Source organism: Truncatella angustata, assembly GCF_020726525.1.
Source record: "Truncatella angustata strain MPI-SDFR-AT-0073 chromosome Unknown BKA67scaffold_3, whole genome shotgun sequence".
Lineage (NCBI taxonomy): Eukaryota > Fungi > Ascomycota > Sordariomycetes > Amphisphaeriales > Sporocadaceae > Truncatella > Truncatella angustata.
In genome coordinates, this window is record NW_025763383.1 from 633,092 (window position 1) to 648,098 (window position 15,007).

A 15,007-nucleotide genomic window follows, 5' to 3' on the forward strand; every position below is an offset into this window, starting at 1 on the left:
GCCTATTGCCTCAGATGCCGTTTCAGTAGCCTCCCCACCCGGCGCATAAGCGAGACTTCACACAACGGACGGACTGCAACCCGACTATCTGAAACCGAGACCTCACTATGCCGGCGCTCACATAATCTCAACGGCTTTCTCGTGCAGTTCGCCCTCAGCGCAACCTCAGCGCAGCCTCCTGTTGTTAGCACCGGTCGTTTCCCTCCTCGAAACGGCCAAATCACAGGAGGCCATGTTTGCAAACCCCGGCCCCGTTTCTTCATTCTGTCAAATCATGTGCCAGACCTTGGCGTACCTCCTGCGCCGCCTAGCCTTTTCAGAACCTGGCATGGCCACTCCTATGGGCGCGACTTCGTCGAATTTTGCGTGCACTCATGAATGCCTATTGGCTCCAGCAGAAGATCCTCGGAAATAGCCAGCAAGTGGGCGTGACAGCAGCGGCTTCAAGGAAACATTTCATCTTCCCCCTTCCTCCTTGGCGAATGAAATGACAGGATCGTGATCCTCTCAAGGAATATCATCTTGCCTCTCCGCGGCCTGGCAGAAACGTCCAATCTCCCGAAAGGACTCGCAGCGTGCCCGGCAATTCCAGTCTGGCCGCATCTCGCAACACTCCATCATGGGGGTTTACTAAAGAACCGTCACACACAAGCCCGCCACAGCGTTTCCGGCGTTGATGCGCAAAGTGCATGCAGTCGTGCTTGGGTTCTACGGAACGTAGCAGGCCACGCGACTTCCTGTTAGATCTAGAACGGCCGCCGTTCCGGTCCAAACGTCACACAGACACCCGCCCTCGCAGCGCTGGTTCCAAACATCACATGTGGAGAACCCGCGATGCCAACGGCCGCCGTAGGCATCCAATCGCTTTTAGCCATGATGACATATATGCTTGTGTGCCCCACCCTCTGCAAAGTATTGAGCAGTCTGTATGCCTGGACTCTTCCTTCACGGAGGTAGAGTTCAGGTACAGAGCTATACGCAAACCAGCGGCTGACAGAGTCCCCGTGAGCGCCAGCCTGTCGAGCCGTTCCCACGATCCACTTGCCGAGATCTTCTCATTCACCTACTGCATCATCACCCCAAGGTCTAACTACTTCCGTATCCGCGCATGTTCGTTGGCACATCAGATAAAGTACGCGCGAACGCTTACTAGCTAGCATGTGTATCACTGAGTTCTTTGCTTGCCGACCTTTCCATGACCCTGCCAGCTTGGTCAACTCTTTCATCCGATCTCCTCAGCTCACTTCAGCCGGGATCGACGGCAATTCAGTAAAAGTGAGAGAGCACAGGCTTGCTTATCCCGAACCCACACGTACGGGTGCTGTATTGTCCCCTTTTCCTTTTCATGCCGGGCGTTTCTCGTGTCACCCTGCCTCAATGCGTTCTCTTGGCAAAACTTTCTTCGGCAGTAACAAGACGCTCGACAGAATGGATCTTAATCACGGCTCTTTGATCTCTCATGAACAAGCATAGCTTGTATCACAATGCGTTGCGACAACTTACCCATCCAGACAAGTCTCCGCCATTTGCGACTGTCGTTCGGCTATGGTCTAAGTTGGTTAGTGATAGGCTTAACCACAAGGCCACGATAGTTTGCAGTCAGAAGCTTGACAAAACCTTGTATGGTGGTTCACTGTGATCCTTCTCAGCCACCAGCGGTCTGCTCTACGCCTCTATCGTATGTTCTGGAAGCACGTATTATCAACTCTTAACGTAAGAGATGGATGGTTCAGGGCTCTTTGGCTAATTATATGGCAATAACAATCTACTTTGCTTTTCTCATCCCTCCTCGTAATTCACTTCCGACAGACAATGCTTCTTCCCCTTAACTCAACTGCAAACATATTATCTAGCATGTCCTCACAATATATTTCTCCTTTAGAGCACTCAAAGTGCGTACGGGTTGAGTGACCGAATAGTCAAGCAGCTGTAGGCACGGTATTAGCTTGGATCATATATATCTATGGGGAGTCACTTACGGTGGGCTCTTCGAGAGGTCGGTTTTGAGAATGATAGGAACTCTCGTCATCTCGGTGACGTCCTGAATGTACTCGCCTCCTTCCTCTCTCAGCTTGAAAAGCTTGAGGTATTTCTCCTTGTTGGTCAGACGTGTCTCAGCAGCCTCGGTCATAGGAACCTTGGAGTCAGACCTAGTGCGGTGAAGGATCCCGGCAGTGGAGGTTGATCGAGTCGGCGAGCCAGGGACACTCTGTGTGGGCCTTTCGGCAAGCGATGCGCCGGCCATGGACTCTGTGACATCCGACACATTATCGTCGTCGTCGTCGAACAGAGCATCGACATCGTCCGTAGAGATAGTGCCAGTCTCGGTCTGCTTGCGAGCAGCCTCTTCGCGCTCCTTCCTTGCTCTATCCGCCTCCTCAGCTTGTCTTGCGGCCGCCATGGCGTTGGAAACTCTCTGCGACTGGTGAGCTTTGGGCCGCTCATCCTCGGGTACGTAAGCAGAACTGGGGACGCCCTTCTCCCAGTAGAGTTCGAGCACCCGCTTCTCTTTCCTGAACTCGGCCTTCTTCAACGGTAACTGATCACAGTGCACACGCTTCTCGAAGCCCCACTCTGGAATTAGAACGTCAAAGGCAGATTCGTAGACGGCAAGTACGATACCCTCGCTGACAAGATCGCCATTCACTTCCTGGCGTTTTCTGTCCATGATTCGACATGACTCAATGTGGATACTCTGCTCCTGAGCATTTTGGGCCGACTCCTTTTTAGTGTTGCAGGACTCGACAGTCTTGACCAAATTCTCAATATCCTCGCTATACTCTACCTGGCCCTCAGATAGGACAGCCTCAAGCTGCCGGTGAACAACGAGATCCGCGTACCGACGAGTAGGGGCGGTGAAATGAGTGTAGAGGGGTACATTCAGTGCGTAGTGAGGCCACAACAACTTGTTGGTCTTGCCAGCAATAAAGTACTTGGCGTGGTTCATGCTCTTGATAAGCAGGGTTTCCATACCCTTTCGGACATCATTGTCGTCAATCTTGAACAGGCTGTTTTGGACAGTGCCGCTGCTGGTGGTATCAATGTCGTAACCGATCGCCCTCATGCGCTCCATGATGGTTTGGAGACGTCGTGCATTTGGTGCGCCTTGGCGGCGGAGCAAAGCCTTTTCGGGAAGACCCTGAGCTAATCGCTGTGCGACATGAGTGTTGACCTTGTGTAGCAGCTCTTCGACAAGTTCAGTGCCAGGGGTGGAATCGAAGAGATTATGCTTGATAGGGATATTCTCATCGTCGAGCTGGTGAAGAAGTCTCAGTGGTGCGATTGGTTCGTCCTCGGAGCCAAGGCGTGCTTCTCTGAATTTTTGAGCCACAGCCTTATGAGAAATTAGTATCGTGCACCGCAATCCAACCAATAGATGGTAACTTACGTTGAGGATCTGGATGTCCTTTGCCTCCACAGTTTCGTGCTTGAAGCTCGCTTGACCGGACAAGGCCTCGTCAATCTGTTCCAGGGAGAGCTTGGCAGAGCTCTTGATGACACTTCTGCCAATCCACGTGTCGCCATCTACTACCGCACCGGTTTGCGGGTTGACACGGAATACAACACTTACGGTGAGTCTGTCTTGACCAGGGGTTAAGGTACAGACCTCGTTAGCAATCTGTGGGGGTAACAATGCGCAGGTACGGTTTACCAGGTGTACTGCGGTACCACGCTTCTTTGCTTCACGATCGACAAGGGAGTTGGCCTTGACGAAATGTGCGATATCCGGAATATGAATGCCGACTTCAAGCTTTCCATCGGACTCAGTTTTGATGTGGACAGCATTTCCCAGCTCTCCAGTACCAACCAAGTCAAGGGTGAAGGTGGTCTCGTTTCGGAAATCACGGCGCGCGGCAATCGCGGCTTCTTCTTCCTTGCTGATGGACCAGTCCTGAAGGCCAACACTTCGAAGAACAGCCTCCGAGAACTCATCAGAAGCAAAATTGTTGTCGCGCAGCAGAGCATCAGTTTCCACCTTAAGGTCGCCCATTCTGCCAAGCTGCTCGACCAGGGTTCCGAAAGGATGCAGGGAAGTGATGGGCCAACGCTTGATGCAGGCAACGAAAATACGGTCTGCATAATCTTGGTGTTTCTCAACGAAATCTCTGGGAGCTTGTTCGGTGGGAATGGCGATCAGAGGAACTCGCTTATCAGTTGGCTTGAACCAGACAATCTTGGGCTTGTCTTGGTGGCGTGTGTTCTCCTGAGGCCGACCACCATCTCTGGCGGCCCGCTCAGCCTCTTGCTTCTCTTTGGTAGCTTGACTGCTGGGCCGCAGTAAACCAAGTGTACCCGAAAACATTTGACCAGCCACACGCTCGACAACAGCAACGATGTGGCCAGCATAGAGAGGCTTGGCTTCATCGTTGATCTCCTCCTCTTCTACAAGCAGCAAGCTTTGGCCTTCAACTTCAACATCGTCGTTCTTCTTCTGAGTCGGCCGCTGACGCAAGCTACCACGTCGGCGGATACCACCTTCCCCTGTACCAGCATCATCGGCATTGCCAGAGTTGTTCCCGGCGGTCGATCCCGAGCGTGTGTCAGTGATATCCTTCCTCTTCTTCTTTTCTTCCTTCTCACGTTTCTGGCCCCAGACTTCATCAACATCCAGCAACTCGACGGCGACGAGATCACCCTCCAGAGCTCGGTTGCGGTCCTTGCTACCGCAAATGAAGATATCGGCATCAAGGAGACCGTCGCTCGTTGAGACGTAGGCATCACTGCGGTTCTTCTTGTTGACTCGCAAGATACCGGAGACCAGCTGTCCATCACCTAGCAATGCAGGCAAAGTTGCTTGCGGGAGGTAAGGGGTAAAGAGAGTCTTGCGCTGTTGCTGCTGGTTTTGCTGTCCGCCAAGTTGGGGAGCGTGCTGGCTTCCCTGAAGACCAACCAAGTGCTGGCCGTTCATCTGCGCCGCCTGAAGAGCCTGTAGCTGGTTCAACTGCATGGGGTTCAACTGTCCAGGGTACATCTGCATCATCGGCATCTGACCTGGGACTTGTACCATCTGGGGCTGTTGAGGGAATTGGAAGTTACCCATTCCAGAAATCGATTGAGCGTTCACGGAACCGCGGGAGCGGTGACCAGGCTGGAAAGATGGCTGTCCACCAGTCTGATCCTGCCCCTGGTTCTGGGCCTGGTTGCGCCAGTTACCCTCAAAGTTTCGGGAGCCTGTCCTTGCGTGACCACCACGACCTCGGGCGAAGTCGCCCCCTTGCTGGCTGCTTTCGTTGTTGATGGATATGGAGGCACCACCGCGACCGTGTCCTCGGCCACCTCCACCAACAGCCATGCTCTGGCTGCGGCCATGTCCACCTCGGCCACCTCGAGCTGAGGCTGAAGAGCCCTGGGCAATGGGGGTGTCGGCGGGGGCAGCGGCAGTAACAGTATGAGCAGGGGCAGCAACAGGTCTAGATCCCTCAGCCTGAGCGTTTTCCGCATTAGGTCCGGGGAAAGAGAATCCTGAAGTCGTGCGCTTTTGCTGAGCGAGTTCAGCAGCCTTCTTGGCATCGGCCAAAGCTAAAGAGTGTCTTCTCTGGTGTCCACCTCCTGAACCGCCACCTCGCCCTCCCGAGGCGCGTTCTCTCTGCCCTGGGGCTGGGTGTTCTCGAATTGGCCAAAAGTAGACCCAGAAGCTCCCGAAGACGGAGCTGGAGGCGGACCCAGGCCCATGTTAGGGAGTGCCGACTGATTACGGCGATGTGACATGGGCTGGCTTGGGGCGCCCAACGTTTGTTGCTGTGGAAGCTGGTTGGGAAATTGGAAGCCCTGCTGCGCCATGTTGGGCATTGCCTGTTGCATAGGGTTGAAACCGCCAGGAGCCAGCTGTCCTGGTGGCATCATACCCATGCTAATGTATTGTTGGTGCGTCGCTTGTAGCTGTTGCTGTTGCTGCTGTAACAGCTCGATCTGTTGCTGAATAGCAAGCTGCTCCACTAAAGGATGAGAGATGTATGATTAGCCCTATATCTCGTGCATTTATCGGCTGTGAAAATGACGAGGAGCTCTGATCCAATCCATGGAGGCAAGTGAGAGAGGGGTGAAGGAGTGATGATGTGTTCTACTTACTCCCAGGGTTCGCAAACATGCTCATTAAAGGCGTCAGCTCAGATGGGCTTCGACGATGAGCAATGTGTAGACGGCGACCAGTTGGGCCCGGAACACCACCGGTGGCCACTGGCTGCTGCTGCTGCTGTTGCTGCCCCTGCCCCTGCTGAGGCTGTTGCTGATTCTGTTGCTGCTGCTCCATGATGGGCGAGCAGTTTTAAAAAGGTAGTGCACGTCAGGTGCTTGTAGACGTCAAGCAAGATTTGTAGATAGCTGTAGCTAGAAGTGGTAGTCCAAAAAAAAAAAAGAGTATAGGTGGTAAGAGACCTGAAGTGGATTGATTGGAGCTGAGCTGATGTAATATCTGTGTGTCGATGGACAGACAATGTGTAGATTTGTTTGGTGATTGCGTGGACTTTTGCGACTAAACAAAAGGAGGGTGAATGAGAGGATGTGAAGGAGGTTTGGTTTGGTTTGGTTACTCAGATCCAGTGACCTTGAGATGTGTGAGAGGTAGTCCGATCCGAATGAAGGCTTCGTGGAGAAGGAATGGCACGGCGGAGGGGAAAGGAAGGAAAGTTGAGATGAGTTGGGGGAAAGAGATGGCGATGACGATGATGGGGAGGAGATGTAAGGAAGTTGTGGTCCGAGGATCTAACTTAAACGTCAACGTAGGTGATCCCAAGGTTCAAGGCAAGGTAGCTTTTCCCAGGATATACATGCCCAGAGCCAGAGCCAGAGCCAGAGCAGCAGCAGCAACAGCGACAAAGCCAGCAGCCTTTTTTTCTGGCTGGTGCGCCCGAGAGGCTTGACGACACGGGGGAGAAACGACAGTGCTCAGCACTAACTGGGGCCTGGCCTTTAGGGGCTGAGAATGCTCCAACGCCCCCATGGCCCCGCACCACGATATTGAGCCCCTCCACGGCGTCACTACTAGGCCGGCTCCAGCTTAGCTGCACCTAAAGTCAGTTGGTCACAAGCACTAGCGGCCCGTCGTAGCCCCCATGGCCAAAGCTCTCACGAGGGTGTGAGACAAGTTATGGATTATCTCTGTCTTTGGACTGAAACAAACGTGCGTTGCGAATAGCTATCTCTTCATATCCAAGAGTCTTCATAAACTCTCGTGACCCCGTAGCAGTCGTTGAAGAAAATTTCATGGTAGCTGCTGCACAGAAAACATCGTAGACATGGATATGTAGCCTGTTTCCTGTTAATTCTAGCTGGAGAGTCCATAACGATCTCCAGAGCTACCCCTGCGCATTGGGGGCTATTAGGTTAGCCACGAAAAAGGATTGTGCTCACTAATGACCCCCATATACAAAGGTCCAGAGAAGGGTCAGTACAAGAGTTTCACTAAAGAAAAACATTGAGCATCTAGTTCAGCAAGAATTTGAATCAAATACAGACACACACTCGGATTTGCATCAGTATGACAGGTGGTCATCAGTCATGCACACAAGAAGCGAATCCGGAATTGGCTTTTGGTTGTTCTCACTGTTCTGAGCTCTAAAATATAATCCTCCCCCAAAGATGGTCGGAATAGGTATGTTTGTGGTTGTAGCGGAACGCCAGTGAGCAAGCTTGCAGCGAAGCTCACCACATACATGTTTAGCACAAATATTGTATTGGTGTGGCATTCATCTCACCTGTAACTTCACAAATTCGTATCGCCAGCTCAAGAACAAACGAGTAATCGTGATGTATTCTTTTCATGGCATAGATGGAGATGCAGGCAGGACGCATTCTATGTCGTTTACGCGAGAAATACTTGGCTGGCGATCATGATTGCATTTCCAAAAGGATGGCACGGGGCTCCGAGCCTTTATGAGACCAACTGCGTCACAATTGACCAGGGGCAAACATACACGCAGCCTTGACCATTGTACCATGGTAAGGACGCTCTACGTAGAGACTTGAGCACGGAGTACACTTTGCAGCAATATAAGTTGTTAGGTCCAGTGGTCGACGATAGTTATGTACTCTAGAGCGTAAGTTTTTCTTCTCTTCTTCTCTCTCTTTCCGGCTGCACATGCACAGTTCATATCCCCATGCAGTGCTGACGTGATCTATAGAGAAACTATCAAATGTGCAGAACTGAATGTCAAAGGGCATATGACCAATAGCGAGCGACCTTTCAACTACTATCACTAGGCAGTTACAGTACTGCTTCGTATCTAAAATTCCAAGTATCAAGACATGATTTGATGCAAAATGCCTGTGCTTCAAATTGCTTGGTTGACATCAACTGAAGCAGCTATTGCAGACCTTATGCAGAACCTGGAGCTGGTAACAAGCTACCGTCATTTGATTCTGTCCGTATGTACAGTAGTATGAAATGCTGAATGGCTGAATTGCTGCGACAATGCCCATTTCAATCGCAGAGCATCTGAGCATGTTCCCTGGCGGTAAGCACAAATGCACCTACTGTTAGTCTATGCGAAGTCGCTTGAGGTTTGGCCAGCTACCCAGCTCACCGCCCAGCCAAAAAGAGCGAAACAAGTTGTCTGTGCTGCCCGAAAGGGTTAGACTCCATGCGGCAGGAAACAATGCAATCCGAGCTTTCAGCCTCCAAGCTGCAAGTTCCGTCTGAACAACGACAAGGCTAAGAAGACGTCGAGCCTTTTAACTACTTGTCAGTACGTGAATACTACGGACTTTCCCGCTGTCCCGCCCACGAGAATTGCGAGAATTTCGGCCTGCTGTTGCCACCAGAGCCCTCGAATCACCCTGCCTTGACGGGTCCTGTGTCGTACTTCGCATGACAACATGAGATAGTCGGCATCGACGAAACCAGACAATGGCCGGCTCTTCACCTGCTCGGCGAAGCTTGCAAGTCACCAGCCCGGAGAGGAACACCTACGGCACCTACCTCTCAAATGAGCGGAACAATCTAAAGAACCATGACGAAGCATTAGCCGCATCCAAGGATGAGCACGACCGTGTCAGGGATTATGCTCTAAGAGCCCTCGAGAAACATGTCTATCAGCTAGAGCAACTCCGAATACAAGACGAAGAATCTCAGATACTCGAGAAGCAGAAGAGAGAGAAAGAGCGTCTGGAACGAGAGAAGAAGCTGCGTGAGGAAGAGAAGCGACTTCGAGAACTCGAGGCTCAACAGATCCCAAAGTTACCACCGAAACCATCCGTCGAGGCCGCGCCCGCGCCCGCGCCCGCAGCGGCCAGGACGGAACCTACTGGTTCCAATGGCGCTGCAGGAGCACCTTTAGGTGCAGCATCTTCGAAAGGCCTCGATGCAGTTGCACCCTCGACCCAAAGGACGAATGGAACGAATGTCGCCAACACCACACAGCCTACTGCTCCACCGGCGCAAGAAGCATCACCACTTGTCGCAAAACAGAGTGAGAGTGCGGCCAAGCCCAATCCATTTGCAAGCTCTGGAACGCCAGCTGCTACGCCAGCCTCCAACCCGTTTGCGGCAGGCAATAAGCCAGCTGCGAGCCCCTTTGGAAGGCCTCCCGGTGCGCCAGCAGTCAACGGCTTCAATACACCCACACCTGGTGTTCCTTCGTCTACGATAGGCCGTGTAGCGGTGCCAACACCAGCCGCTCAAACTCCGGATCGATATGTGCAAATACACCAGACTCTGAAGAAACTACGAGCCTCGATTAAACAACAAATGACAACAAACATTGACCTGAAGAAAAACGCAGGCAATTATAGACGGGAAATTCGCAAGTCCATCGGTCAACTAACTGGAGAGAGAGGATCCAATAAACAACAGGTAAGCCATTCCCATCTCTGCTGCTGCTACACAAACTAAATCCGGCACAGCTGGAGAAGATACGATTAGTCCTCACTGCGGCTTTACAGGGACAGATAGGAAGTGCTCTGGTGGACCCATCCGAGTTCGTCCGCGATAAACGTGAGCCGGCACCGGATGCGGCACAGAACGGGCAACTTCCGTCGCTGTTCATCTACCTGCTGAATTGCATGGCAAAGGACATGATTAAGCAGTTTGACAGTGAATGTGGTCCTATGCCAGATAAAGCCGACCCTATCGGTGTTACGGCTGCCCAGATATTCTCTACGAAAGACTTCATGTGGCGCGGTATATCATTGATTGATATTATGATAGCCAAGTTTCGTATCGCTTGCCCAGTTCTCTTTGGTGTTAGAGGCAATGAAAAGACGGAGCAAGGAAGGTTGCGTTTGGGTTGGAGGAAACCAGAGGGACACTGGATGCCCGATCAGCAACACTATGAGCGGATGTCGGGGCTGGGCGTTGGCTATGCGTCTATCGCTCTGCGAGACTTTTCAAAAGCCAAAGCTACGAATCCCTACCCGCCTGCCAACTATTGGACGGCATTTGCCAAAATCGTCAACACACCTCCGGCAGAGATCTCAGACACACAGTGCGTGGTGTTGCGAGCCATGATCCACCTCTCCGAAGACAGGTTCATCAGCTTCTACGGCAACCAAGCGATAGCGGCACTGCGGAAAGCTTTGGTAGAACTCCCTTCGAAGGTTCCGAACAAGACGTCGGCTGTATCTGGCCTCGCCGTTTTGGCCAACTTGTACCAGAAAGATATAGGTCTAGATTTGAGGTGATACAGATCGTGGGACCCGGGAAGCGATGACGACGAATGCACTTACATGATTTATACGGCATCAGAGACCCGGCTGGGTATTCAGATCACTAGAGGCAATGGCGTTTGGGAAAGAACGATGACATCAAGCTCGAATACGAGCAGATGTGAAAGGCGAATCTATACCATGTACAATCCTCCAGGTGGGTTGCCAATTTGATGGCCTTAGCATCCTTCGGGGGGGAGACCGGGGAGGGGGTTTTTTTTTTTTTTTTTTTTTTTGGATAAAACGAGCAACTCGCTCCGTTCTCGGGTTGAGCAGCACCGCAACAACCCATTTCAACTTCGCACCATCGTACAAGTGTGATCTTGGATGCCTATATAATTCAAATCAAACGTGCTTCCCAAGCCGTGACGCCAATGCTATATCATGCCCCAGTAGTTACTCCTCTTTGAGCATGCCAGCTCAGCTCTGTGCTTAAACAGACCTCGCCAATTCTGCTTATCTTGGGTCAGCCACAAACCTACAATATTAACAACAGCACAAGCAGTATGATCAAGACCATGATCAACACAGCGATGCAACACCCACTCCACCGATCCTCGTTCTTCTGCACCACGTAGGCCATCTTGGCCATGCCCGTCTGCAGCCTGCCCTGGACCCTGTCCGCCATGGTGTCCACCACCTCGAGCATCTCTCTCTGTTCCTCGAGCTCCCGGCCCATGTCGTCCGCCTGCCGCCGTATGTTACCCACCGTCATGAGCGTCTGGTCCAGCATGTCGTCCTGGTCCCGCATCATCTGCATCTGCTGCTGCTGCTCGAACTCGGCCGCGTAGTCGTCGTCGTCGTTGCCATCCCCCTCGAGCGCGAACGCGTTCGGGTCCGGCAGGTCGCCCGACGCCGCCGCCCTCGCCGCCTGTGCCGCCGCGTTCCTACTCCCGCCTCTGCCCCTCCCCGACTTGGACAGCTCCTCGTTCATGTCCTCGACCTCGCCGCCGATCTCCTGCACCAGGCGCTGCCGCCGCGTGACCTCGGACTGCGACAGGCCATACTGTGACGGGTTGGACTCGACGGCCTGGACGGCGGCCCGCAGGTCCTCGAGGTCTTCGGTGAGGGATGAGAGGGCGGACTCGAGGTCCGAGCGCGCGGATGTGAGCTCCGGGTTCGAGGAGGGTTGCGACGACGACGCCGAGGTCTGGAGGGACCGGATGCGCACGTAGGAGGAGAATATGGGGCGGGTTTGCTGGAGCTGGGCAAGGACGTCTCTGTTCGGGGAGGTTAGATCAAGCGGTTCCCACGTGCGTCTTGATACGTATAGACAGAGGACTCAAGGGATGATGCGCATCTTTGTGGCAGATCGAATAGAGGGAACAGAATGGGCACGTACTGCTGGACCTGGAGGAAAGGATCCTCCTCGTTGGTTGAGGACATCATACCGCCTGTCGGTGCCTTGGAGCGTTTCTACGCGACTTCAATTGATCTATGTATGAAAAGAATGCGGCCCTGCTGTATAAATCATTCTCGAATGTGAGTCGGGTTGCTGAAGATGCAAAAGCAGTGCAGGATGGACAAGGCTGAAGCCTAGTTAGGGGGCTCTGGAGGGATGACGTGGTAGTTTAGGCCTCCCTAACAACTAAAGTCCGGGGAGGGCAGATCTTCGGTCGCCGTTTAAGTAAGTTACCCAATTTAGGCCGCAAATCGCAACCGTAAAATTAGTTAGTATAATTTTTTTTCTAAATACAAACAAAAATGCAATACTTTCGAGCATTATGCATTATTATCTTGTTATGCACTCACAGATCCGGGAGCGCTGACATTGACTGACCACATTCGAAAAAACAATTGCGAGGCAGAGACACCAGCGCAGTTTTTCCTCCCAGCACCACGCTGGATATCTGAATTAGACTTGTCGCTGTACAATCACTCACAAAAATGATACCCTCAAAACCTCTGCCATACCCCGACTGCTGGGGTAGCGCAGATGACTATGTTTCCCATCTACTGGAATTTGCGACCACTTCAGAAATATTTCAGACACTTTGCGGTGGAGTGCATATCCTAGATTTCTTCACCAATGAACCTGGGCTTTTTCAACAAGTCGTACCACAGGACTGGCAAGAGTATCTTCTGCGGATAGATACCATGCGACTTCTGGATATTCTCATGAGAGATGACCTGGGCTCACTTTCAGACGCCGAAAGACCACCAGAGGGGCTGCTGCAGTATGTGAAGGATATTCGGAGGTTTAGCTTAGGCAGAAATTTCGCTGCAGGCGAGGAAAAACCACCGCAGCTGACGAGGTTTGTCTCCGTGGGGATGAAGCCCAAGAAGATCCACGAAGTCAGTCATTTCGCCAGATATGTGGAAAAATTCTCCGAAGACGTGGAAGACCTTACTGGCGAGGGCATCACACACTTTGTCGATTTCGGTAGCGGCCAGAACTATCTCGGGAGAGCACTGGCTAGTGACCCTTACAACAAGCACATCGTTGCGGTAGAAGGGCGCGAGCACAATATTGCTGGTGCCAAAGAGCTCGATATGCTAGCTCGGTTCGCCGAAAAGGAGAAAGTCATGCGGAACAAGAAGCTTTGGAACCAGAAAATGATCGGCAAAAAAGCTGAAGACGAAGTGGATGAGAGAATGCTGAAGAAAATGACTCTTGCGGCCAAAGCATCAGACAAAGTAGTAGACTTCCGCCCCACGCGTGAGCTTGAAGCCATATACAAACCAGAGGATGGAAAGGGTAACATTCGATATGTCTCAGGACGACTGGAATCTGGAGATTTGTCTGACGTGGTCACTCAGCTAGAGACTGCCCCGGATAAAGCGAACGATCTTCGTCTGATGGCTATATCAATCCATTCGTGCGGCAACTTGTCACACCACGGTATCCGATCTCTTATAATGAATCCAAGAGTGCGTGCAGTCGCAATCGTTGGGTGCTGCTATAACTTGATGACCGAGAAGTTGGGCCCACCGACATACAAGCACCCTTACATGCGGCCCAGTCTTCAGGCACTCAATGGCCGCGTGGAGCGAGAGTCCGCCAAATTCGATCCAGAGGGCTTCCCTATGAGCGAACGACTGAGCACATATAATGATGACGGAGTTCGGTTCAACATCACAGCTCGAATGATGGCGTGTCAGGCACCGCAAAACTGGGGCAAGGAAGACTCTGATGGTTTCTTCACTCGACATTTCTACCGCGCGGTTCTACAAAAGATCTTCCTCGACAAAGGCGTCATCCAGAAAATTTATCATAATGAGGGGGCTGAGGAGAGCAACTCTTCCAGCCCTTTTAACGTGGCTACCAACCCCGTGGTTTTAGGATCGCTATCAAAAAAGTGCTACTCTTCGCTTCGTTCTTATATCAGGGGGGCGGTGACAAAATTAACCACACACTCGGATTATCATGAGCAATGCGATGTCATCAAGGAGAAGATGGGCGACATGACCGATGAGGAGATCGCCAAGTACGAGGTTCTCTACCTGCATCGCAAGAGGGAACTAAGCGCTATCTGGAGCCTGATGGCCTTCAGTGCTGGTGTTGTGGAATCTTTGATAGCGACTGACCGATGGCTATATCTCAAACAGCATTCCGATCTCGTCCAAGATTGTTGGGTCGAGACTGTGTTTGACTTTCGGCAGAGTCCGCGAAATCTAGTCGTTGTTGGGGTGAAGAGACGTGACCAATGACAGACTATGCTCTTTGCAATATCTGCGCGATACCACTCAAGTATCTCATCGGCATGTCTTTTTATTCGCAGTGGATATCGGCTGCAGACCTGAAGAAAGCACCAGAAGTACTGGGAATTAGAGGCTAGGGTGTTGACTCCCGATCATCATGCAGGAATGGAGTTGGGTATCAGAACTATCCACTTCCCGATAGCCATGAGCTGGGAATGTCGTTATCTGGCGCCAGTCAGGCCAATTGTCTCTGTAGTTGTTGATTCTGCCTAAACAATTGGCCACTTGGTCGCCAGGCGCGGCTGGCGAACAAGTCCGCCGTGTAGGTAGCAGACTGGACACTAGGGCAATGAGGATGTCTTGCATGAACTTGCGTCAGGGTGGGTGCATTTGGCAGCAGCGAGCCGTTCATGGCTGTTATTTTCCAAAAGTCAACCAGTCCTGAAGGATGTTGGACGCCGGCGCCATGGTGAAATGCAGCATACCGAGATGTGTCTAAACGGCTTCGGGTCTAGCCGCGAGACAGGGGCAGATCTGGTAGTTAGGCGATCATAGTCGTCCCGTCTCCTGCAAGACCGTGCTCTCCATAACGCTGTTGTTCACAAGATCGTGAGGCAGACTAATGAGCAGCTGTATCCCACCCTGTCAATTTTCAACCACAATTAGTCACGTCGGCCGAACGACAGCCCTTCTGCAGTGCGCGAGTTTTCCGTTGAAATCAAAG

The 15,007-nt window shown here is 52.1% G+C and overlaps 4 protein-coding genes across 4 annotated transcripts; 2 read left to right on the forward strand and 2 right to left on the reverse strand.

Moving 5' to 3' along the window:
• Positions 1 to 1,887: 1,887 nt before the first annotated feature.
• BKA67DRAFT_534051 (uncharacterized protein) lies at positions 1,888 to 6,250 on the reverse strand (the record flags this gene model as incomplete). The annotated part of the gene is made up of 5 exons (XM_046099794.1): positions 1,888 to 1,927; positions 1,980 to 3,334; positions 3,389 to 5,482; positions 5,548 to 5,936; positions 6,070 to 6,250. 5 exons carry the CDS (start codon positions 6,248 to 6,250, stop codon positions 1,888 to 1,890), a joined length of 4,059 nt encoding a protein of 1,352 aa, XP_045959377.1.
• A 2,377-nt stretch (positions 6,251 to 8,627) lies between these two features.
• On the forward strand, positions 8,628 to 10,877 carry BKA67DRAFT_559518 (GLE1-like protein-domain-containing protein). Its single transcript, XM_046102403.1, has 2 exons — positions 8,628 to 9,790; positions 9,841 to 10,877. The coding sequence occupies exons 1-2, from the start codon at positions 8,846 to 8,848 to the stop codon at positions 10,615 to 10,617; spliced, it is 1,722 nt and encodes a 573-aa protein (XP_045959378.1). The 5' UTR covers positions 8,628 to 8,845; the 3' UTR covers positions 10,618 to 10,877.
• Positions 10,878 to 10,895: 18 nt separating this feature from the next.
• Positions 10,896 to 12,214, reverse strand: BKA67DRAFT_559520 (t-SNARE). The gene is made up of 2 exons (XM_046102404.1): positions 11,984 to 12,214; positions 10,896 to 11,861 (listed from the first exon to the last, which is right to left on the reverse strand). The coding sequence occupies exons 1-2, from the start codon at positions 12,028 to 12,030 to the stop codon at positions 11,120 to 11,122; spliced, it is 789 nt and encodes a 262-aa protein (XP_045959379.1). The 5' UTR covers positions 12,031 to 12,214; the 3' UTR covers positions 10,896 to 11,119.
• A 314-nt stretch (positions 12,215 to 12,528) lies between these two features.
• On the forward strand, positions 12,529 to 14,292 carry BKA67DRAFT_534054 (methyltransferase domain-containing protein; the record flags this gene model as incomplete). Its single annotated transcript, XM_046099795.1, has 1 exon — positions 12,529 to 14,292. The coding sequence occupies one exon, from the start codon at positions 12,529 to 12,531 to the stop codon at positions 14,290 to 14,292; it is 1,764 nt and encodes a 587-aa protein (XP_045959380.1).
• Positions 14,293 to 15,007: the final 715 nt, after the last annotated feature.

What these genes read in the sequence shown, in the direction of transcription:
- BKA67DRAFT_559518 (XM_046102403.1), top strand. Translation starts at nt 8,846, where the DNA reads ATGGCCGGCTCTTCACCTGCTCGGCGAAGCTTGCAAGTCACCAGCCCG. An exon ending in GAGGATCCAATAAACAACAG is followed by an intron (nt 9,791 to 9,840) that starts GTAAGCCATTCC and finishes AATCCGGCACAG; the next exon opens with CTGGAGAAGATACGATTAGT.
- BKA67DRAFT_559520 (XM_046102404.1), bottom strand. Translation starts at nt 12,030, where the DNA reads ATGATGTCCTCAACCAACGAGGAGGATCCTTTCCTCCAGGTCCAGCA. An exon ending in CCTTTCCTCCAGGTCCAGCA is followed by an intron (nt 11,862 to 11,983) that starts GTACGTGCCCAT and finishes CTCCCCGAACAG; the next exon opens with AGACGTCCTTGCCCAGCTCC.